At 64.1% G+C, this 21,040-nt stretch overlaps 5 protein-coding genes across 5 annotated transcripts in view; 3 read left to right on the plus strand and 2 right to left on the minus strand.

Moving 5' to 3' along the window:
* Nucleotides 1-2,250: 2,250 nt before the first annotated feature.
* Nucleotides 2,251-3,204, minus strand: EMIHUDRAFT_113216 (hypothetical protein; the record flags this gene model as incomplete). The annotated part of the gene is made up of 1 exon (XM_005782933.1): nucleotides 2,251-3,204. One exon carries the CDS (start codon nucleotides 3,202-3,204, stop codon nucleotides 2,251-2,253), a length of 954 nt encoding a protein of 317 aa, XP_005782990.1.
* A 10,154-nt stretch (nucleotides 3,205-13,358) lies between these two features.
* EMIHUDRAFT_48021 (hypothetical protein) lies at nucleotides 13,359-13,757 on the minus strand (the record flags this gene model as incomplete). The annotated part of the gene is made up of 1 exon (XM_005782934.1): nucleotides 13,359-13,757. A coding segment is annotated over one exon (399 nt), but the record flags the coding sequence as incomplete, so codon positions are not given.
* Nucleotides 13,758-14,333: 576 nt separating this feature from the next.
* On the plus strand, nucleotides 14,334-16,312 carry EMIHUDRAFT_232741 (hypothetical protein; the record flags this gene model as incomplete). Its single annotated transcript, XM_005782935.1, has 3 exons — nucleotides 14,334-15,357; nucleotides 15,760-15,818; nucleotides 15,935-16,312. The coding sequence occupies 3 exons, from the start codon at nucleotides 14,334-14,336 to the stop codon at nucleotides 16,310-16,312; spliced, it is 1,461 nt and encodes a 486-aa protein (XP_005782992.1).
* Nucleotides 16,313-17,098: 786 nt separating this feature from the next.
* On the plus strand, nucleotides 17,099-19,677 carry EMIHUDRAFT_456541 (hypothetical protein). The gene is made up of 6 exons (XM_005782936.1): nucleotides 17,099-17,774; nucleotides 18,528-18,742; nucleotides 18,840-18,918; nucleotides 19,227-19,498; nucleotides 19,519-19,556; nucleotides 19,663-19,677. Exons 1-4 carry the CDS (start codon nucleotides 17,176-17,178, stop codon nucleotides 19,474-19,476), a joined length of 1,143 nt encoding a protein of 380 aa, XP_005782993.1. The 5' UTR covers nucleotides 17,099-17,175; the 3' UTR covers nucleotides 19,477-19,498; nucleotides 19,519-19,556; nucleotides 19,663-19,677.
* Nucleotides 19,678-20,135: 458 nt separating this feature from the next.
* EMIHUDRAFT_232743 (hypothetical protein) overlaps nucleotides 20,136-21,040 on the plus strand; it is a gene marked incomplete at both ends in the record, with an annotated part of 3,571 nt that continues 2,666 nt past the window's right edge. The window contains one exon of the mRNA XM_005782937.1: nucleotides 20,136-20,750. Within this exon, the coding sequence (XP_005782994.1) occupies nucleotides 20,136-20,750 (615 nt within the window). The remainder of the gene's footprint in view (nucleotides 20,751-21,040) is intronic.

Consider the following 21,040-nt stretch of genomic DNA (forward strand, 5'->3'; position numbering starts at 1 on the left):
GCGCCGTCGAGGCACCACCCGTCCGCCGCCTTCCACGGCCCCATCGTGCCGCCCGGACACACCGCTCCGGTCGGGCAAAGAGGACGGCGGTGCGACGCGGGAAGAGGGAGGCCAGCGAGGCCATGTCGCCCCGGCGTGGGCGGAATGTGGCGCTGGCGGCGGCGGCGTGGGCGGAAGCAATGTGTGTGTGGCGAGGGCGGACGGACGGAGGCGAGGGCGGCGGGTGGGCCGAACGAAGCCGATAGGAATCCTATGTATATGGGGAGCAGGGTTTTGGCTCCTGCACAGGATAGGGGGTCTGTGACTACCAGAACAAAGCCTCGAGCTCTACCACAACCACCATTTGAAAAAAAGAGGGGCGTGTTTGAGGACTTGGAGCACTTGGAGTGCTCTCGTTTGATAACTTTAGCAAGATCCGCGCTAACCGCGCGGTTGCTCGTCTGGAACAGCTACTGCGTACTCGAGTACGTAAACGAGGCGCTTCCCATACACTACAGTGTACGTTACTGAGCCCAACTGCCCAAGTGCCAACTTGCGTGCAGGGAGCGTCTCGCTGCGCCATCTTTCCCGCCGCGCTTGACTCTAGCCTTTGAGAGTGGCGGTGAGGAGATGAAAGAAGGCGGAATGAGCAGCACCGGCCACCAGTGCTCGAACCCCGTCCCCCGGTGCTCGTGCTTGGGCGCTATCTGCACACCATCTGATCTCGCTGGCTCGCTCTCCAATGGCCAGTTTGGGTGTCCACGTAATGAAGCGTACAACGCGACCCTGCTAGAACTAGAATTGGCGGCGCCCCTTGCTTGCCACGAACTGCTTCTGCCTGCGAATTCCTCGACGCTGTTCTCGGGGACGAGCGTGATGCGCCAAGTCAGTGCAAATGTTATCGCTGCCAATCGCCACCGCCTGATCAAGGTGGAGTCATGTGAGGCTGACGCTTCTGACGCAATGCGGATGGTCTCGTGCATCATCGACAACGAGACGCCCTGCGGATCATCGCCAAATTCAATCAGGCGCTGGACATTTGCAGACGAATCGACATTAGTCACCATCGACAACCACTGGCTGCAGTCTTCGTTGCACACCGCTCCGCTGCGACGGTTCCTGCTGCAGCACACATTCGACTTCGCCGTGATCGTTGCCCCGCATAAAGACTCGTTCTGGGATTCTTTCCGCGTCAAGTCTCATGACCCAGCTGAGGTACGCGCTGTCCTGAAGGGGGAAGTTCCAAAGCCATCGTGGTGGATCGACTTATCTGCTAAAGCGAGCACCAACCTGACGCAACTCTGCTCAGTGTACGGTGATGCTGCAACGCATTTGGTGCGCATTGCTGGATGGCGAATCGCCGAGACTGGCTGCAATCCAGCCCATCGGGGGGATGGGCTGGAAGCAGATGATGCCAATTTATTGGCCCCAAATGACCCAGGCTTGTGTGCTACTGCGGACTGCGGCACAGGCGGTGCCAACTCCCATCTGTGCAATCCTGGCGTGCCAACATGGTTTGCTGTTCATCTCTCACGCTTGAGGTGCCTGCTGGCTGGCAGTCGTGGATGCAATATTTCGCCGGAGCACTTCAGCTCCCGTGGCGAATCCCGCTTCCGCGGCAAATCCGGCTTCAAGAGGCTGCCTACCTACGTGCTTGAGCGCGCTGGCCTCTGGGCGCCCATTCCGCGATAATTCCGCGACCCCGCCCTAGAGACGATCGTGTAGCGCCCACCATAGTTAGCATCATGTCTGTGTGACTTATCAATGTGCGTGTTGCGTTGGGTAAGACAAGTGGTTTTGCATAGCACACCCAGAAGGTACTCTCTCTCTCTCTCTCTCTCTCTCTCTCTCTCTCTCTCTCTCTCTCTCTCTCTCTCTCTCTCGCTCTCTCTCTCTCTCTCTCTCTCTCTCTCTCTCGCTCTCTCTCTCTCTCTCTCTCTCTCTCTCTCTCTCTCTCTCTCTCTCTCTCTCTCTCTCTCTCTCTCTCTCTCTCTCTCTCTGGATGATCAAGATGGAACCGAAAAGCGAAATTCGATTCCGAAATGGCATAGGCCATAGCAAACCGCGAAACGGAAAACACGGAGAATCGAAAACCCAAAAATAAGTTTTCCAAAGTTTTGTTTTTGCACATAAAAGTAAAAAGACAGCTGCTCTTAATCTCTATTTCACATGATATCCATATGCTTTTCGTTCAAAAAATGCTGAGTGTGCAATGACCAATGAGCAATGTGAACACCGCACACAGAGTCACCACACAAGAAACACCGCGTCTCAGCTCCAACACCACTCCACGCCCGCGTCCACCTCCCGGCCCTCGTCGCTTGCGCGGCGCGCAGCCAAGTTGCGTGCAAAGGCGGGGACGATCAGGGTCGTGAGCAGCTCGACCGCCCACCGGCCGTAACGCTGCGGGCGCACGCACACCCTCCAGACCATCCTCGTGCACGCACCGCCGCCGGCGTCTTCGCACGGCGCAAAGGCGACCTCGCCGCGGTGCGTGTGGGCCGGATAGCAGGTGCGCCAGGCGGGGTTCAATACCGTGTACTCGAGGGCCGTCCTCTCCACACGAGTCACCCTCTCGCGCAGCCCCGGAGGGAGGATGAGCCGCTCGTAGCCCGCCCTGCTCTCGTCGCCTCTGCTCACGACCACAGGCGGCGGCATCGGCACGCCTAGGTCGCCGTCGTCGAGGCACTGCAGCCACGCGCCGACCGCCGCCTCCGGCGAGCCGACAAGGCGCGCTGAGAGCGTGAACTCTCTCTCCGGCTGGACGAAGGAGGCGAGGTTCGAGGAGACCTCCCCGACGCTCGTTCGCGTGAAGGCCGCCCAAAAGTCGCGCCGCGCACGCGTCTCGAACTCAACCTCCCAGACCATCTCTGTGCCGTCGCGGCGAGGCGAGAAGGACACGACCGCAGAGTGCGAACCGGGAACCACGTCCGCGAGCGCGGGCCCTGCATCCGTTACGGAGTAGCCGATCTCAGACTCGGCCTGTGTGGCCACGAGGCGCTCCTTGAGAAACACCGGTAGCAGCGTGCGCGATTGGCCGCCGTCCTCGAGCAGCGTCGCCGTGCCGGGCAAGCCGCCGCCGCGAGCCCACGCATAGTCAAGCCACGCGGCGCGTGCGTCAGCTGGCGGCACGGCGAGCTGCGTGGCGACGCGTACCTCGACACTGCCTGCGGACGTGCGGGCAAAGAGCAGACCGAGAAGGGGCCAGTCGCGGGACAGGAGCATGGAGGTGTCGACACAGCGCGCAAACCAGTGTCAGGTTCTGGCTCCAGTGCCAGTGCGCGCCAGTCCCGTGGGGCCCCAGTGTTGTCTGTGGCACACACAGGACCAGCGCTCGAGAGGCCGGTCAAAAATCCAGACGACCTCGATACTCGAGTACCCGGTACAAATCACGTCCGCGGAAGACCAAACAAGCACAAGTACTGCGGCTGCCTCGGTGCCTCGTGCGCCGGCGACTTGTGGCTCTTTAGTTTGCTTCATGGCTGGGACTGCTTTTCGTGCAAGCCCCGCAGAGGTGCGGGCGAGAGGGCGGCCCGAGCCCGAAAGGGCCCGCCCTCGACCTTGCTCTACATGGTAACGGATAAGAAGAGAAACTATGGACCGGGACACGCTGTGGTTCAGACGTCCCCCCCCTCGACGCAGTCGAGTGACTCACATGAATAGGGAGGGTCCCGTACCATGCGGAATCGACCCTATCCAGTGCTCAAGTGCTCAAGGAGAAAGTGTCCCCCACATATCACCACAGACGCAGCACAGGGGCTCCAATCCTGTCCCAGCCTGGGGGCCTCGGCTAGATCTCCAGTGGGGAGTGCGAGGGCTGGATCGACTGCAGCGAGAGTGTGGGTTGTGGACCGTCGGGATAGCGTGTGGCGTAGATGTTCCCCTGGAAGTAGAGAGGCTGATGTCTCTCGCCCTGCAGGAAGGAGAAACTCGGACGTAAGAGTGAAAACTCCTCCCTGCGGCATGTGCGCAGAACGGGTTGCGCAATGTGCGGCATCGTGTTGAGGGCTCGGGAGGGCAACGACGGCAGCGTTGCCGAGCTTGTACAGGGGCCTCAATCCTGTCCCCGATGGGGTGCGCCTCTCGCCGCGCGCGTACGGTAGCAGTCGGCGCGCGGGTAGCCTCAGAGATGCGCAGAGCGAGATGCGGGTATCAGCAAACCAAGCCCTGGGCTTGGATGGGCGCGGCGAAGCCGCGGCGCAGTGGATAGCGTGAAGAACTCGAGATCGCTGGGATCTTGAGCCGCCGCTGCCACGTGCAAGCCCCGCAGAGGTGCGGGCGAGAGGGCGGCCCGAGCCCGAAAGGGCCCGCCCTCGACCTTGCTCTACATGGTAACGGATAAGAAGAGAAACTATGGACCGGGACACGCTGTGGTTCAGACGTCCCCCCCCTCGACGCAGTCGAGTGACTCACATGAATAGGGAGGGTCCCGTACCATGCGGAATCGACCCTATCCAGTGCTCAAGTGCTCAAGGAGAAAGTGTCCCCCACATATCACCACAGACGCAGCACAGGGGCTCCAATCCTGTCCCAGCCTGGGGGCCTCGGCTAGATCTCCAGTGGGGAGTGCGAGGGCTGGATCGACTGCAGCGAGAGTGTGGGTTGTGGACCGTCGGGATAGCGTGTGGCGTAGATGTTCCCCTGGAAGTAGAGAGGCTGATGTCTCTCGCCCTGCAGGAAGGAGAAACTCGGACGTAAGAGTGAAAACTCCTCCCTGCGGCATGTGCGCAGAACGGGTTGCGCAATGTGCGGCATCGTGTTGAGGGCTCGGGAGGGCAACGACGGCAGCGTTGCCGAGCTTGTACAGGGGCCTCAATCCTGTCCCCGATGGGGTGCGCCTCTCGCCGCGCGCGTACGGTAGCAGTCGGCGCGCGGGTAGCCTCAGAGATGCGCAGAGCGAGATGCGGGTATCAGCAAACCAAGCCCTGGGCTTGGATGGGCGCGGCGAAGCCGCGGCGCAGTGGATAGCGTGAAGAACTCGAGATCGCTGGGATCTTGAGCCGCCGCTGCCACGTGCAAGCCCCGCAGAGGTGCGGGCGAGAGGGCGGCCCGAGCCCGAAAGGGCCCGCCCTCGACCTTGCTCTACATGGTAACGGATAAGAAGAGAAACTATGGACCGGGACACGCTGTGGTTCAGACGCTTTTAACTGTGCCTACAGCGTGTACTCCTACACTACTGCGGACTGGCTACTTTGTTCGGCCACTTGTTCCTTTCGTTGTTTCCGACGTGTACATAAACACATCGAGGTTCACGTGGGTCGTCACTGCTCCGAGTAGTCAGAGCGGCGTCGCATTTAGTGATATACGCCGCTCACGCCATTTAGAGCGGTGTCAGCTTAAAGCAATCGCTGCTCTGACTAGCTAGAGCAGTGTTCACTTAGCAAAGTCCCGCTCTGAAGAGGAGGAGCGAAGGAGAGCGCGACTGAGGGAGGCGAAAGCAGCCTCTCCGCGGAAATTGACCGCTCCCGCTATGTTGAGCGGTGTTGCACTGACTTGACTCCGCTCGAACGTGTTTGGTCGGTGTTTTTCTGAGCAAGAGTCCGCTCTGAAGGTTGCAGAGCGGAGTCTTGTTAGGCAAACGCTGCTCTGTGTTGTGTAGAGTGGGGTTTAAGCTTGAAGAACGCTGCTCTAGCACCATCGAGCGGGGTTACTGAGATAGAACACGGCTCTGAGATGTGAGAGTGGCGTTGCGCGTTTTGCTTTTGGCCCTCAGCCCTCACTGTTAGCAGCAGGAAAGAGGGGGGCGTACCCTCCAGCCTAGCCCGCACCCCTCGAGGCAGCAGACCTCGAGCGAGTGCCGCGAGGGCGGGGCGGCCTCGAGGCTGGCCCCCGCGCTGCCCCCCGCGGCGGAGGGGCCAGCGCCAGCGCTGCTGCTGCTCGCTGCGCTGATGCGCACGGCTCCGTTGGACGACCGCACCACTGCCGTCGCGGCCGGGGGGGGAGGCGCTGTGATGCTGCACATGAAGAGGAGCGGCCTGGCCTCCCCGGCGGCGAGCGCCTCGGCCTCGACGGAGCAGCTGAGGCACGCCATGCACGCTTCAGGCCAGCCGGAGCGGAGAGCGAAAGCCCAGGAAAGCTGAGGCAGAAAATCAGTTACTTAGTCGCGAGTAGCCGCAAAAGAGAAACGGTGGCCAATAACTTTCGGCTCGGCCGGCCCCACGCGTGGAAGCGCCCACCCTACATGTACCTTTCATACTTCCCCAAAGAGAAACCGTGCCCAAAAATGCTAAATCCGCTAAAATGTGTGCTCCGTCGGACGGATATAACCACCCTACGTTCCTACTTGGCCAGTTTCTGCCCACTTGAGCAGGCTGCTGATCGCCTTCAGCTTATTGCACGGCAAACCAAGCCCTGATCGTCTTGGCAGACCCAGACCCCGCGGCTGATCGCCTTCGCAGGAGCCGGCCAGGAGCAGGAGCCATATCTTCCGGCGAGGGCGTTGTTTGTCAGGGCCAGGCAGGCCCACCAGCAGGCCGCCGCAAGCCTCAGCGCGCGCGCAGCGGGCCGCGTTCGCAATGCCGGCGCGGCGCCGCACGGGCTGGAGCGCTACGCATCACACCAGGCGTTACACCAATCCTCGCTACCCAACGCGGCCAAAGGATATCCACCTCGAGAGAACCTCGAGAGCGACTCAACTCGCCGACGTCGTCCGATGATGGTGCCTCAAAGTCAGCCTTCGGAGGCTATCGTGGGGTCGAGCCGGCAGTAGCCGTGACATGTGGTTCCACCACCCCTCGTAGGCTTTGCCTCTGACCGCCACCGTTCCCAGGCTGCCTAATGGGATGGAAAGGAAGGCTCGGCGAGCGTATAGAAGCGTGCTCGACCTCGTCGTGGCAACCTGTACGGCAGCGCTGGTAGGCGCGATGAGCGTCGTGCCACCTGACCCGAGACGGGTCGCAGGCGTCGTACCGAGCGCGTCGAGACCGTGTCCTGATGTGATCTGCACGGGTGAGTCACGTCGGCGTCAAAGGAGCGACGTGCGACCTATCCGAGCTTGATCTCCGATCTCAGCGACGTCGAGTCGTCTCCGGCGCGCAACAAATGTACCTCCCCAGGACGCGCAGAGGCAGACTGCGACCCACCAAAGGTACATTAGTGCCCAAATGGTCAAAATCAAGGTTTTGTAACGCGAGCTGTGCCACAGTGAAATGGAACTAGCCTTTACTGCAAGTACAGCTTCTTCGATCCCATCTTCCAAAGGTCCACTACATCCGATCGGACCCGGGACCGACAGTGCCGACACGTGAGAAGCGAGAGACATGACAAGCATGAAGCAAGACACAGCACGCACACCACGCGGACTACGGACTCTCTGACAGATCGGGCACATATGTTCCCGCCAGCCATGAGGCCGTGTCCAATAGCACATGCACACATGCACATGCATCGCGGCGCGGGATCCTGCCTCGTTCGTTGTCGTGCCACGACGCACGACGCATGCCAACGGTCCGCGCGCTCGACTCGACGGCGGGCAAGCTCGATCCCTCAGGCTCGACCCTAGTCTTGGCCTAACGTGGCGTTTGGGCTCTTCATGTCGAGCACGTCTGGGATGGCGATGCCCGGGTGGGGATCCGTCTTCTTCATATGCAGCAGCGATACCGTGCTGGGCTTCATACCATCCGGGTCACCAGTCGAGCGCCACAGCTTCAGCCGCTCGCCCCGCTCGCTAAAGCGGCCTCGGATGTTCATCAGGTTCGCATCTCCTGCATCTGGCGGTGGGCAACGGGGTGGTGGCGTGCGGCATTGGCCGGGACTGCTACATGTACATGGATCACGGGCCAGCGACACGGGCAATCAATGGCGTACGCACACTGCATGTTGGCCAGGAACTCTCCGGTCTCGATGTCCACAACGCCGTGAAAGTTTCGGCAGACCATGTCCGTCCCGTAGAGGCGCTCCGTGGTTTTTGGGTTGGCCCAGCAGTGCGAACCTCGGATGAAGCCATTGTGGGCGATGGCATGAACGATGTCCTCGCGGCCGTCAATAGCAACGCCGCTCGAGGCGCCCTCTCTGTCAGTCGCGCCGGAGAAGGTGCATGAGTTCAGCGAGGCGTGCGCGTCCCAGCGACCAGAAAGGTCAGCATTCGACATATCGGGCGCTGACGCAAACGCTGTTGAAGCGATCACGGAGAACAGCATGGGGCGCGGTGATTTCCGGTGCGCGGCGATGCGCAGGCGCAACACGATCCCGTGCAAGGGAGGGCGCCTGGGTCTAAATTTAGTGCGGTGTGAAGTGTTTATGTACTGCATCTTTAGTGCACTTTAGCGCGAATTTAGTGCGAATTTAGTGCAACTTTAGTGCAAATTTAGCGCAAATTTAGCGCAAATTTAGTCGACTTTACATCCAGATTTAGCGAGGTTTAGTGCGTCTTTAGTCCAGCCGCGCAGTAGGATCCAGCCGCAGCCCCTCCCTGGGCCTCCCTCCCCCTCTCCCCCTGCAGTTCCCTGCCCACTCGCAAAAGTTCCCCGTCCCATCCCCAACCGAGCGAAGTAAACCTGCTGATATCAGCCTAAAAGGTGCTTTCCGGGCTGCTTCTCCGGGCCCGCCGAGCGGCAAAACGATTGCCGGGAAGCGTGGCGCATTCAACTGTGCTGGTCCTCCTCTCGGGAATCGGTGCTGTGCCTGTGCTCAGTCGGGAGATCTTGCTCTGGAGGGCGGCATATCTAGCCTCACTGGGAGCCTGCCTTTGGGTCATGAGGGCAGGGGCCAGGCATCTCCTGTGGTGCATTCTTGGCAGCCAAGGAGCAAAGCACGCGGCCCTGGCTAGCTGTGGTGTGGCCGGGAAGCCGTGCTAAAGGTGCGTGCCCGCACTAAAGATGCGGGACCCACACTAAATGTACTGCAGCTGCCCGCACCTAAAGTGAACTAAATGTGGCGCTAAATTGGAGATAAAACACACTAAATATGTGCTAAATTTGCACTAAATTTGCACTAAATTTGCACTAAATTTGCGTTAAAGTCGCACTATATACGCACTCGAACACGCACTAAATAGCGCACTAAACTATCACTAAAGTTCATTCACACGCACTAAATTTAGACCCAGGCGCCCTCCTGCAAGGACTATTGTGAGCTGAGATATGAACCTTTAATTACCGGGAAGAATTCAACAATAACGAGGCGCCCTCCTACGGAGGAAGAGGACCGCTGCAAGTCCCAAGGGGGTCCAGGGAGCCAAGGGTGTCCAGGGGGCTTCAACACAGTCGGGGGGAGGCCAGCCTCCCCCCGAACCCCCCACCGAGTGCAGGGTCTTCGTTAAGGGGTTCATTGAGGTGTTCATTAAGGGGTTCACCTGGGGGGGCGCCGATAAGATGTTGCTGCGCAAAAATGCATTTGTTTTGGCGTCCCTTGGCTGTTAGGCACAACGACACAGAGACACTGTACTGTGTACTGCAGCGCACGGTGCGAGTTACCTAATGTCAACTCGTTGCGCATCTCTCGTCCCGGGGCATGCCGTGCGATTGTAGCAAACATGGCCGCGTCAACACTCAACAGCTCGGCGCCACGACAACTTCAGGACGCGGGGTTTGGACTGTCATGTGCAGCCTGAAGCTGGCCGTGCGGCCGACGCACGCATGGCACACGGGCCGCAAAAGCCGCAAGTCTACAGAGCCAGGAATCGCTATTGTTCGCCCGAGAAGACACAAAGCAGGATCTGCGACGCGGCATTGGGCGCAATAAGCAGGCGGCGCCGACGCGGGGGCAGGAGGCAGGGTCTGAGGGTGGGCACCTGTACAATGCGTCGATGGGCCCTCTCAATAGCCATTCGTCAGACACGCGAGCGCCGGCACGTCGCCCCACCACCCCGCCCCGCCCCGCCCCGCCCCGCCAGCCGTCGTCTCCGACTCCGCGAAGCCACCAGCCACGGAGCCACGAGCCGACGCCGCCGCGCCGCCGCGCAACGCCTCCGCCATCCTCGGTGCCGGCGCCGACCACGCCGAGCTTGGAGGACGCCTTTCGCACCTTTGCGAACCCGCCGCCGGCCGCGATGGCCTCGTGCACCTAAGACAGACATGCCCTCGACATGTCCCGGACATGTGCATGTGCATGCGCATGTCCTCGATCCGCCGCCGGCCGCGATGGCCCTCGTGCACCTCCCGCGCCATCCCCCCAGATCTCCCCATATCTCGTGCGCTCTTCCGCGCCGTCATGTAGAATCTCTCGGGGAATCTGGCACCTCCCGCGCCGTCATCGCCGACTCTGTGGCAGAACGCACCCTCGCGACCGCCTTCATCACCGCGCCCGTGTCGGGAGACGGCGTCGGCGACGAGGCGGGCGAGGGCGGCAGCGGCGAGGCGGGCGAGGGCGCGAGCTCGCCGTCGAGGCGCGAGTTGGGCGCGGCCACAGGCGGCGGCTGCGGCTTGTCCGGCGTGCCTAGAAATGCCGCGCGGGGATCACCCCCACTTCGGCGGTGCACGGCGCGGCTGCGGCTTTGTCCGGCGTGCCAAACGAGGGAGGCGGCGGCGGCTCGGCCGGCAAGGCGCCCGCAGCCCAAGCCGCCTCTGCCGCGGCGACGTCTAGCGGCGGCGGCGGCGGCGGCGGCGGCGGCGGCGGCGGCGGCTCGGTGGGCAAGGCGCCGCTGTCGAGCATGGCGGCGCGGGCCTGCGCGGCGCTGCTTGGCGACACACACACACGCGCCAGCTCAACCAGCGCCTCGTGCCCGAGCTGGGCAAGCAGCGTGCGGGTCGGGCGGACCTCGGGTGAGGCGGCAACTGGCGCGGGCGGCGAGGCGGCGGCCGAGAAGGGAGAGCCCGGGTGCCACGGCGAGGCGGCCTCGGAAGACGGCGAGTCCACCCGCCAGGCACGAGGCGGAGAAAAGACGAGTCCCCCCTCCTCCTCCCCCTCCGTCGCCGCCTTCGCCTTCGCCGCCTCCTCCGCCGCCGCCGCCGCCGCCGCCGTCGCCTTCGCCTCCTCCTCCTCCTCCGCCGCCGCCGCCTCCGCCGCCGCCTCCGCCGCCGCCTCCGCCGCCGCCTCCGCCGCCGCCTCCGCCGCCGCCTCCGCCGCCGCCTCCTCCGCCTCCTCCTCCTCCTCCTCTGTCTCCTCTGTCTCCTCCTCCTCCTTGGCGGGCACGTGCCAGTCGAAGCGGCCAACACCGACCAGCTTCCCCGACGCTCGAGGAACGAGGCCGCGGAGACGGCGCGGAAGGCACGGGCCGGGCGACACCTCCTACGGACGATGGCTAATGAGCTCGGCAGGCGTCACACCTCATGCCGCGCCGGGAGATCTGGGGAGTTATGGGGAGTGTGGGGGGAGTGTGGGGGGATGTGGGGGGATGTGGGGAGAGGTGGGGAGATATGGGAGCTGTGGGGAGATGTGGAGAGCTGCGGGGGGATGTGGAGAGATGCGGGGAGATATGGGAGATGCGGGGGGGTGTGGGGAGATGAGGAGAGATGCGGGGAGATGCGGGGAGATGTGGGGAGATATGGGAGATGTGGGGAGATGCCAGACCTGACGCCGCCCCTCCGCCTCCTCCTCCTCCTCCTTCCCCTCCGATGCCGCGAGCGCGCCTGCGGCCGGGTGCACCTGCGCCGCCCCCGCAGGTGAAGCGAGGCCGATCGCTCGCAAGTTTGCGCTGCGGGCTCGGGCCAGCCGCCCAGCATAGCGGAGCTCCTTTTCCACGCGCTCCGCCTCCGCCTCCGCCTCCGCCTCCGCCTCCTCGCCGTCGCGCCCCAGCCGCTGCTACTCCACCGACCCCGGTGAGAGCTCGAGCAGCCTGGGAGTCGACGGCGACGGCGGCGACGGCGCGGGCGGCGGCGACGCGCCGGTCGGCGACGCCCCGGTCGGCAGCGGCGGCGCGTCAGGGAAGAGGGAGAGGAGGAGTGGGGCAGGCAGCACGGCCAGCGACGTGGAGAAGACCTCTTGCGACGCGGTGACGACGTGCTGGGAGAGGCCGCCGCGGGTGAGCGAGAAGAAGACGTCAGCAACCTTGCCGGTGTCTGCCGACGGCAGCTCGTGAGGGAGGGTTGATATGACTGCACTCCAAGTGCTCCAAGTCGCAAGTGCCCGCCGGCATTTCCCTTCTACGAAAGTAGTTACGTGTCGCGACAATGTTGTAAACGTGTTGCGTGATGTCTACGCATCACCCCACGCGTGCCCCCAGAGCTAAGTGGCATGGCCTGCAGGGCACTCAGGAACCGTGGGGAGGCGTTGTCCTTCCGCAAGGCGGACAGTGGTCCTGAAAGGGTTAAAGCTCAAGAACTCGCGGGTTCTTGCCAGCAGCCGTGCAGGCCCCACGGCACGAAGGTGCCTTCAGGCAGGTGCAGCTCGCACACGGGCCCGTCGCTCAGCCGGCGGCCGTCGAGGACGACGTACGAGGTGGTGCGCGTCTCGCCGTCGAAGATGGGCGCGATCAGCCACACGGCGCGCTCGTCGACGTCCTCCGACGCGTCCGCAGGCGCCATTGCGACAAGCGTCGCCTCGTCCACCAGCCGCCTGGGCCCCGCGTGCCACGCGTCGACGAGCTCACCCGAGCCGCCCGCTGCTGCGAGGTCGACGCAGCCGAAGCTCTGCGGCGGCCGCGGCGTCGCGTCCTCGTCACCGCCGTTATCGTGCCGGCCGAGAGTCGCGAATACGAAGCGGCTCTCACGCGTGTGCACGCGCGGGTGCACCTTTGGATGGTCGAGCTGCGCGCCGTCGGCGAGGATGGCGTGCGAGATTACGCGCTCCGATCTCGTGTCGATCTCGAAGCGCACGAGATTCGTCATCGGCACTCCGGAGAAGTCCCCATCGCGAAGCTCCTCCCACGAGCCGAGTAGGCTCGATCCGACGAACGCGAGGCGGCGCACGGCCGCCGGCGGCCAGCACGAGACCAGCAGCTGCACGCGGCTGCCGTCGCTTTCGTCATCCCACGCGTTGCACGAGTGCACGGGATGGAACGGTTGGCCAATCGCCACCGCGAGCGCCTCCCGATGCCCGCCCGCGCCGTCGAGTTGGCCGTTGCCGTCGGTCCGCGGCACCACGTGGATGTAGCTCGTCGAGCCAGCAGGCAGCGTCGCCGCCTTGTCGAAGACGCTGCATTGTGCCGGCCCGCGTATCCCGAGGATGAATGGCAAGATGTCCACGCGCGTGGGTGAGGCCACAAAGAGTGCACGTGCGCGGCTCAGCGCCATGTCGTGAGGCGCAAAGGCCACGCCGTGCAGCGTCGACGTGACAGGCTCGGCCGGAGCGGCGGTGGCTTCGTCGTCGTCGCTCGCGTGCGCCATGGGCAAATTGTGTAGCGCCACCTCAATGGCCGGCTCACCCACAAGCCTCTGCCGCCAGCTCCACGCCACCGTATTCTGGCGGTCGCGCGCGTCCTCTCGCGGATGGGCCGAGCATGCGTCCGTCAGCAGCCCCGCCGCCTCGAGCAGCCGATCGACGGCGGCCACACCGACGGTGCCGGGCAGCGCGCCGTGCGAGCTGCTGAGCCGCAGCCGCCCGCCGAGATCGCTGGCGCCCTGGCACTCGAGCGTGTGAGGATCCAGCGCATAGGGTGGACCTGCCTCCCATAACGCATAGAGCTTATCGCCGAAGAGCATCACGTTCGTATTGGCAGGGCTCTTCAGCTTGATATCCATTGCATTGGCGAGCACGCCACCCGGCTTCTGCGTCCCAAAAGTCGTGCGCCACTCGACTGCGTCGCTCGCATCCTCGTTGTCGAAGGCATCAGTTCGCACGTAGCGTGCGCTCCATGTGGCCATGCCGTCGTCGAGCGCCAGCGAGGTCACATAGCCGTCGCCGTCGAGCCAGTGCGCGTACTCAATGCCACCGCGCTCGAAGCGCGCAGGAGCATTTTTGAAGTAGGTGCCGCCGCGCAGCTCCTCTGGCAGCACGCCGTCTATTCGCAGTGACACGCGCGAAAATTCCAGTGGCTGCGTCGCGAACGCGGAGCGCCAATCATGGCGTAGCTGTGCGGCGGCAAGCGAGGAGCTGGTTGGAAGGAGCGCGGCGCTGCTCGAGGTGGCTGTGAGCAGGCGTGCTGTCGGACACATGCCGCGTTGCTTCTCTTCGGCGCTACCTAGGTATCTCGACTCCCTCCGCACGACCGCCGCACCCGTTGAGGCGCATGCAGCCGGCCAGGCCCACAAAGAATGTACGTATGAACTACATACACTTACAAAGTGAGTGCGACAGGAGGGTGTTGGTGTTGGCCTGGTGAGCATGTCGAGCGCCTGCACCGGGCTCGCCGCCATGGTGCCGAGAACCGCCGACTGGCTCGTCGTGAGCGCCTTGTTGGCCGCGAGCGAGCGTGCCGACGATGGCTTCGGCTCCAACGAGGCATATATTGCAATACATACATAACAACTGTGAGCGCCCGTCGCTACTCGAACTGGCAAGTTTGACTCATCAACAACCCCCCCAGATAGCACCCCCATATGCTTCCCGCCGTGCCTGTTGCGCCGGCGCGCAGCGGAGACGAGGGCGAGCAATCTTGTGTGGGCGGCGAGCGGTCGCTCAAGCGCCGAGCCGCCTTCACAGCAGCTGTGGAGGCCGACGCCAGCTTTGCCGGCAAGAGCCCAGCAGCCAAGGCGCTAGCAGCTCAGCTGATGGACAAGTATGACCGCAACCAAGATGGCGTATTCGACCTCGGCGAGGTGGTCGACATCGTTGAGGACGTGCAGGCGGAGCGCAAGGCGAAGGACGAGGCGAGGCGGATGAACTGGGTGCTAGGCCGCGTCGTCATTGTCGCCGTTGTTGCACTCGTCGCTGTCGTGGGCGTGAATGCTGGGCTGACTTGGCACGTCGTCGACACAAGCAAGGACACAGACACCTCCAATGACGCCCACGCCCTCACCGACCGTGACAACAACATCGTCGCCACCCGCCCAAGCGAGCTGAAGCTGCCCCTTCTCGCAGGGCCCATCTTGCCGCTCGAGACGCTTGCCACCACCGACCGACTTGTGGTGCGGCACGAGAGTGGCGACTCGACCGTCACAGCCTCGCTCAAGGTGAGCGACGTCACAAAGTACTCCAACACCCACGTCGCCTTCCACCTCAACCTCGGCGGGAAGGTGGAGATTCTCAACGGAGCGGCAACCTACACTGACCGGGAAGGCATCGTACACCAGCTCTGCGAGGCGGACGTGACTTGCTCCGCATTCACCGCTGAGGAGGCGACCAGCAGCTCACTGGAGCTGCTCGCCGCCGCCGATGCGGCGCTCGAGGCGGCTGGTTTCCCGCGCGCCGCGGCTGGAGACGGCAGGCGGCGCCTCTCGACGAGCTACTGCGCACGGACCTGCACAAAGTACAGCAAGAACGGCGAGTGTCCGGCTTCGGCGGATTGGCCAGGCTTCGGCACGAATTGTCGCTCAGACTTGGTGGCGAAATCGCAGTGCCCGCAGGCCTACTGCCAATACGACTCGCACTGCGCCTCCGGGAGCTGCGGGAGCGCTAGCCTCTGTGACCTGTTCCCTCCCCCTCCGCCACCCCCTCCGTCACCGCCGCCGTCGCCTCCGCCACCTGTCCCGAGCAGGCCTTTCCCGCCATCGCCGCCGCCGCCGTTGCCGCCGCCGCCGCCGCCGCCGCTGCCTCCACCGCCGCTTCCTCCGCCCCCTCTGCCGCCGCCGTCACCGCCTCCGCCGACTCCTCCTCCGCCTACTCCTCCGCCTTCCCCTGCACCTCCGCCGCCGCTCCCGCCCCCTTCACCGCCCCCAGGCTATCCAGGCATCACCATCGGCGCAAGCACCTATCTCGTGACCTCCTCGTCGGGGTGTGGCTGCCATCCGGATGGCGGCAGCAACAACATTGTCTACAAGTATGGCCTCCCCTCGGATTTCGATTTTGGGCTGTCCGATTCCAGAGGGAACTCGATGTCGGACTGCTTCGCATACGTATCGGCGGTTGTATCGGCTCACGCGTGGGTACGTCGCACTGCCTGCCCAAGCCGTCCTCGAGTAGGCCACTCCGTAGTACGACTGTACACCTTCGCTTGTGTCCGCCTTCTGTTCTTACTTTGTGCTCCCCCCCTCCACTGCAGGCGGCGAATGGAGATGAATTGTGCGTCTCCTATTCGGGATCGACGTGCGAGGTGTATGAGGCAACTCGGGTAGAGAACGGCGACGACTACTTTTACTGCGCTGGTATTGAGATTGTTCCTGCCCCACCGTCGCCACCCCCAACCTACAGCGACTACAGCATCCATCGGGACTACAAGTGCCAGGACGTCTCCAACCCGCTGGGCAACAAGGACAGCGCCGAGAGCTGCCGAAACGCGTGTGTCGAACACGCCACCGACAATGGCTACCACCACGAATTCTGCTGCTCGTACGACACCCAGGACGAGTCATGTCGCGTCTCGCAAGACGGCAGCAGCTCCTACACGGCGAACAACAACTGGAAGGCCTTTAGGTATTGATTGAGCTATTGAGCACGAGCCAATCCGGTCAGCTCTAGTTGCGCGCCGCGCCTATCCTTACTGCGCCGTGACTCTGAGCTGACTGATTGAGTATTGGCAATCGGTCACTTAGAGTGTTGCGATAGATGTAAGAAACCGAAACACGTATACACGAATCTCCCAAACCAAGGATACCCATCACTGAGCCGACGATGCTATGGGTAGCCCCAGGGTGGCGCCCACCCCCATACCCTCAGGCACTTGCCTACGCCCTGGCCGCGCACATGCCGCGCACGCCCGCGCACGCCCGCGCACGCCCGCGCACGCCCGCGCACGTGCGCGCACGACCGCGCGCACGCCGCACTACGCGGCACTGCCCAGGTTCCCTCACGCTCAGATTCCCTCACGCTCAGATTCCCTCACGCTCAGATTCGCCCTCACGCTCAGATTCCGTGCAAGGGGGTGTGCCGAGGTATGCCGCAGGCCGGGATGGAGTGAGATATTGCGGGGCAGGGAGTGGGCTAGCGCGTGAGGGCGCAGGCAAGTGCCCGAGGGTATGGGGGCGGGCGCCACCCTGGGGCTACCCGTAGCATTGTCGGCTCAGTGATGGGTATCCCCAATAAATCCCTTTTGGATATAATCGCCCAATATCTCAGGAATATAGTGTGAATGCCCGGGAACAGAGCATAAACAGATGTTTTGTTTGTTCGGTCGCCCCCGGGGTCCCCGTAGTCGCAAGTCGTACGGGGTACCCGGTACTTGGCACTGGCCCGACCCGCAAACTCCGCAAAACCCACGCGCCAAGAGGCAGAGGCTGCCGTCGAAGCCGTCGCCGCCATACGAGAGGTCGATTGAGGTGGACAACACTGAGCTTGTGGCCTTCGATGCAGACGCCGCTGCCTCGTCGCCGCCTGTCGGATCGCGAGCTCTGCAGCGGGGCCGTCCGCACATCGCACTACGGTGCGCTGCTCTCCGACGTGAGCGTGGATTTCTCCCTCTTCGACACGAGGGCTGCACCGTCACTCTGGGCGTCTCGGCCGCTCCTCGGCGCGCCACAGCGTGGCGTGATGCGGGCGCCGTGCTCCGCAAACGACCTGCAGACTCTCCTCGCTGACTACGAGGGGCTGCACCTACAGCCGCTCGTCGCCGCGATCCGGCCAAAGCGGCCGCTGGGCCAGCGGAGCGCGGAGGACGAGTCCATCGCCCTGTTCCTGCTGGCCGACTACGCCAACCTCTTTCACCAGATGGGCTCTCTGTACATCACGGCCGCGGCGATGCGCGACCTGCTCGGCTCCAAGCCAGACACCGCTCACTCCGTTCACGTCTTCCTGCTCAACAACGCGTCGCTCACGCCGACGGCCGTGTTTTGGTCTCCCGGCCTCTCGGCGCGCGCGCCTCGCTTTGTGGGCGAGCCCGCCGCGCGCTCGGCAGGAGTCCGCTCCTTTGGCCGCGCCCTGCTCGTGCAACCTGCCACGGAGACATGGTGGTGGAACGTGCGGAGGAGATGCTTCGAGAGACAGAGAGACTGAGACAGGGATAGGGACAGGGACAGGGAGGGAGGGAGGGAGGGAGGGAGGGAGAGGGGATGTTCGGCGGTCTAGATGCTTAATCTCCCTCGGGGGAGAAGGCTTAATCTCCCTCGGGGGAGAAGGCTTAATCTCCCTCGGTCGGCGGTGTTGATAGGGCGGCGAGGGGCAGTGTCGAGGCCTCGAGGAGTAGACTGCCCCCCCCCCCCCCCCCTTTGCCCGCAGGTGTGGAAGCCAGACCCGACCGACCGCACTGCACTGCTCGGCCCGATTGCGTCGTGGCTCTCCAGTGCGGTCCTCGGAGCACCGCCGCCGTCACTGCCGCCGCCGCAGCTGCCGCCGGCGGCAGCCGAGCCTGGCGCTCGGAGGCGACTACTGCTGCTCCTCTCTCGCGCCGCCAGCAGCGACCGGCGCATCCTCAACGAGGAGGAGCTTCGCACGAGCCTTGAGGGCAGGCTGGGGCGCCCCTTGACCGGAGTCTCTCCCCGCATCTCACCGCTTCTCACCGCATCTCACCGCATCTCCAGCCTCGAGGGCAGAATGCGGCTCGAGGCTGAAGACCGCCAGCCAGTCGGCGGTGCGCACGTCCCAGGGGTGTCCTCGGCGTGTGCTTGCCTCGGCGGGCCCACGCGCAACACACCCGCTGTCCACACGCAACACACGTCCACGCGCACAGACCACGCTGCGTATGACTGGCCTCGGGGACGTAGGCTCCGGCACGGCGGGACGCCGCCGGTCGGGTCGGCGACGGAGGTGCGGCTGGTGGAGCTGGGCGCGCTGTCGTCGCGCGAGCAGCTCTCGCTCGTGCGAGGCGCTGCGGGGCTGATCGGCGCGCACGGCGCGGCGCTGGTCCGGAGCCTCTTCCCAGACCTTTCCCGGACCTCTCCCGGACCTTTCGTGGAACGCTTCTTCAGGCGCGGCGCTGGTCTGGAACCTCTTCCTCCCCGCGGGCGCGCCCGTACTAGGGAGGTATGGGGGAGATTCGGGGAGATTCGGGGAGATTTGGGGAGATCTGCACTTAGGCGCGCCCGTGCTCGAGCTGCTCAACCGCGCAAACGCAAACGCGTACTACTCCAATCAGTGCCGCTGGCAGCGCCGCGGGTGACGCGTCCGCCGCTCGATACCCCACGTCACCTCCTCCTTCTCCGCCGCCGCCCCACCGCCGCCGCCCCACCGCCGCCGTCCCACCGCCGCCGTCTCACCGCCGCCGCCCCCACCGCCGCCGTCCCCGCCACCGCCAGCCCCGCCACCGTTTTCCCCGCCGCCGCCCTCTCCACCGCCCCTTTCGCCGCCGCCTCCACCTCATCTCCACCCTCACCACCGCCACCGTTTCCGCCGCCTCCGTCGGCACCGCCTCCCCTCTGCCCCGGACCCGTGCTTGGGAGTGACTCCCCACGCTGGCGTGGCAGGTACGCGGCGTGGCAAAACAACGACCCGGCGCGCGAGGTGCAGGCGTTCGACGCCGACGGAAGGCTGCTCGACCCATTCCGCTGGCACTTGCGCGCAGACGTGGGAGCGGTCGGGGCGCTGCTCGAGGGGCTGCTGAGCTCGCCGCGGCATCGCGCGGGGGAAGCCGCCAGAGCGGTCGCCCGGCCGGGGATGGTGGAAGCCTGGGGGGGCGCGCCAGCTACGGCTTTACTGGAAAGACGAAAGAAGTGATCTGAGCCTACGTTATAGGGCTTAGGGGTCTCGTAGCACGTATCGTAGATTCGGCTTACTCTGCCGGACAGGGTATATCTTGATAGTGTTTCTTCCCTCCAGCAGGCATCGCCTGCCCAAACACACTGCCCCGAGGTGTGAATAACCTCGCGAGGTCTCGGAGAAACTTGTAGCCCGCGTATATCGGTCTTCGTCAGGCTAACCTATGTGCCTACGTGGCTGGGTTCACAGCGATTGTAGGAAAATGAGGGGGGGACGTTAAAACTTTTAGAGTTGTTTGGTATTGCTAGAAAAGAAATCTGTAATCTCACTCTACTATGCTAAGTATTCTCGCGTAAGGAGCTAAGTATTCTCGCGTACCACACCTCGTCCAACGTACACACACTACAATCTCACACTACTGTGCGAGCCGCCCTGAACAACACAATCCACGCGTGTTTTTTTCTGCCCGCTCATCCGCCTATGAGCACTTACACGTCAGGGCGCGAGCCTTAGCTAAGATACGCGCCTACACGTGTCTCCTTGTTTTTTGCGCACGAGTTTTTTTTGAGAGCGCCTTCGTTGTTAATAGTACAAACCCAATGGTCCTCTGCGTGCCGTCCGTTTTTTTCCTTTCCTGTGTGCCCGTGATCTTCCGCCTACATCTGCTGCACGCCGCCATGCTCGCCCTCGCTCTTCTCGCGACGCCCTCAACCGCCGCCTCTCGCCCCCGTCAGCGGCGCGGGGGTGCACTCATCGACACGCGCAACCGCACCGACTTCAGCATCAAGCTCGAGACCGACGCGCCGACGCTCGCCCTCGCGGCGTCTGCCTCGCGCAAACCCAACAAGGCCGCGGGGCTCCTGCTCCACCAAGACGTCCTCGGGGGTGGGTGGGCGCTGTTCGGTGCCTGGCCGGTCGTCGCCACCTTCCATCCAACCTTCTCCTTCCCGTTCAACCTCTCCAAGTTCAGCGGCGCCGACTCGCGCGCCGCCGCCCCGACTACCCTCAAGCCCATCGGCGCCGCGGCCGACGCCGAGCTCGCCTCCTTTGGCGAGGCTGCCGGCGCGGTCAAGAATGGCGACGTCTCGCTCGCCGACTCCACCGCCAACTCCGTCGGTCTCACGTGCGGCGGCGGCGCCGCCCCTGTGTGGTGCGCGGAGCCGCCGCCGCCGCTCGCCGAGCTCTGCGTCTCTGAGGATCCGATCAAGGCCTCGGGCTCCACGAGCAACGAGACGGACTGCACGACCGCCACGGCCCACTCCAAAGGCGAGGCCGACAAGACGGACACAAAGGTGTGCGACTCTCCGCTCTCTCCCACACCGTCTGGCCTCTCTCACGGGGACATGCTCCGCCGCCCTCCCCCCGCCTCTCCATCTCCGCCCGGGCGTCCTCGCCGCCCCCCACTCTCCCCCCACCACCCTCTCCCCCTCCCCGCCCCCGCCCCCGCCCCCGCCCCCGCCCCCGCCCTCCCCCAGCCGCCCTCCCCACCTCCTTCCCGGCCCCCTCCTCCGCCGCCGCCACCTCCCTCACCCCTCTCCAGACCTTGCCGGCCGCCCTCCCCCGCCGGGCCGCCCCCCCCACC

Source organism: Emiliania huxleyi (assembly GCF_000372725.1).
Source record: "Emiliania huxleyi CCMP1516 chromosome Unknown EMIHUscaffold_184, whole genome shotgun sequence".
In the NCBI taxonomy this organism is placed as follows: domain Eukaryota; phylum Haptophyta; order Isochrysidales; family Noelaerhabdaceae; genus Emiliania; species Emiliania huxleyi.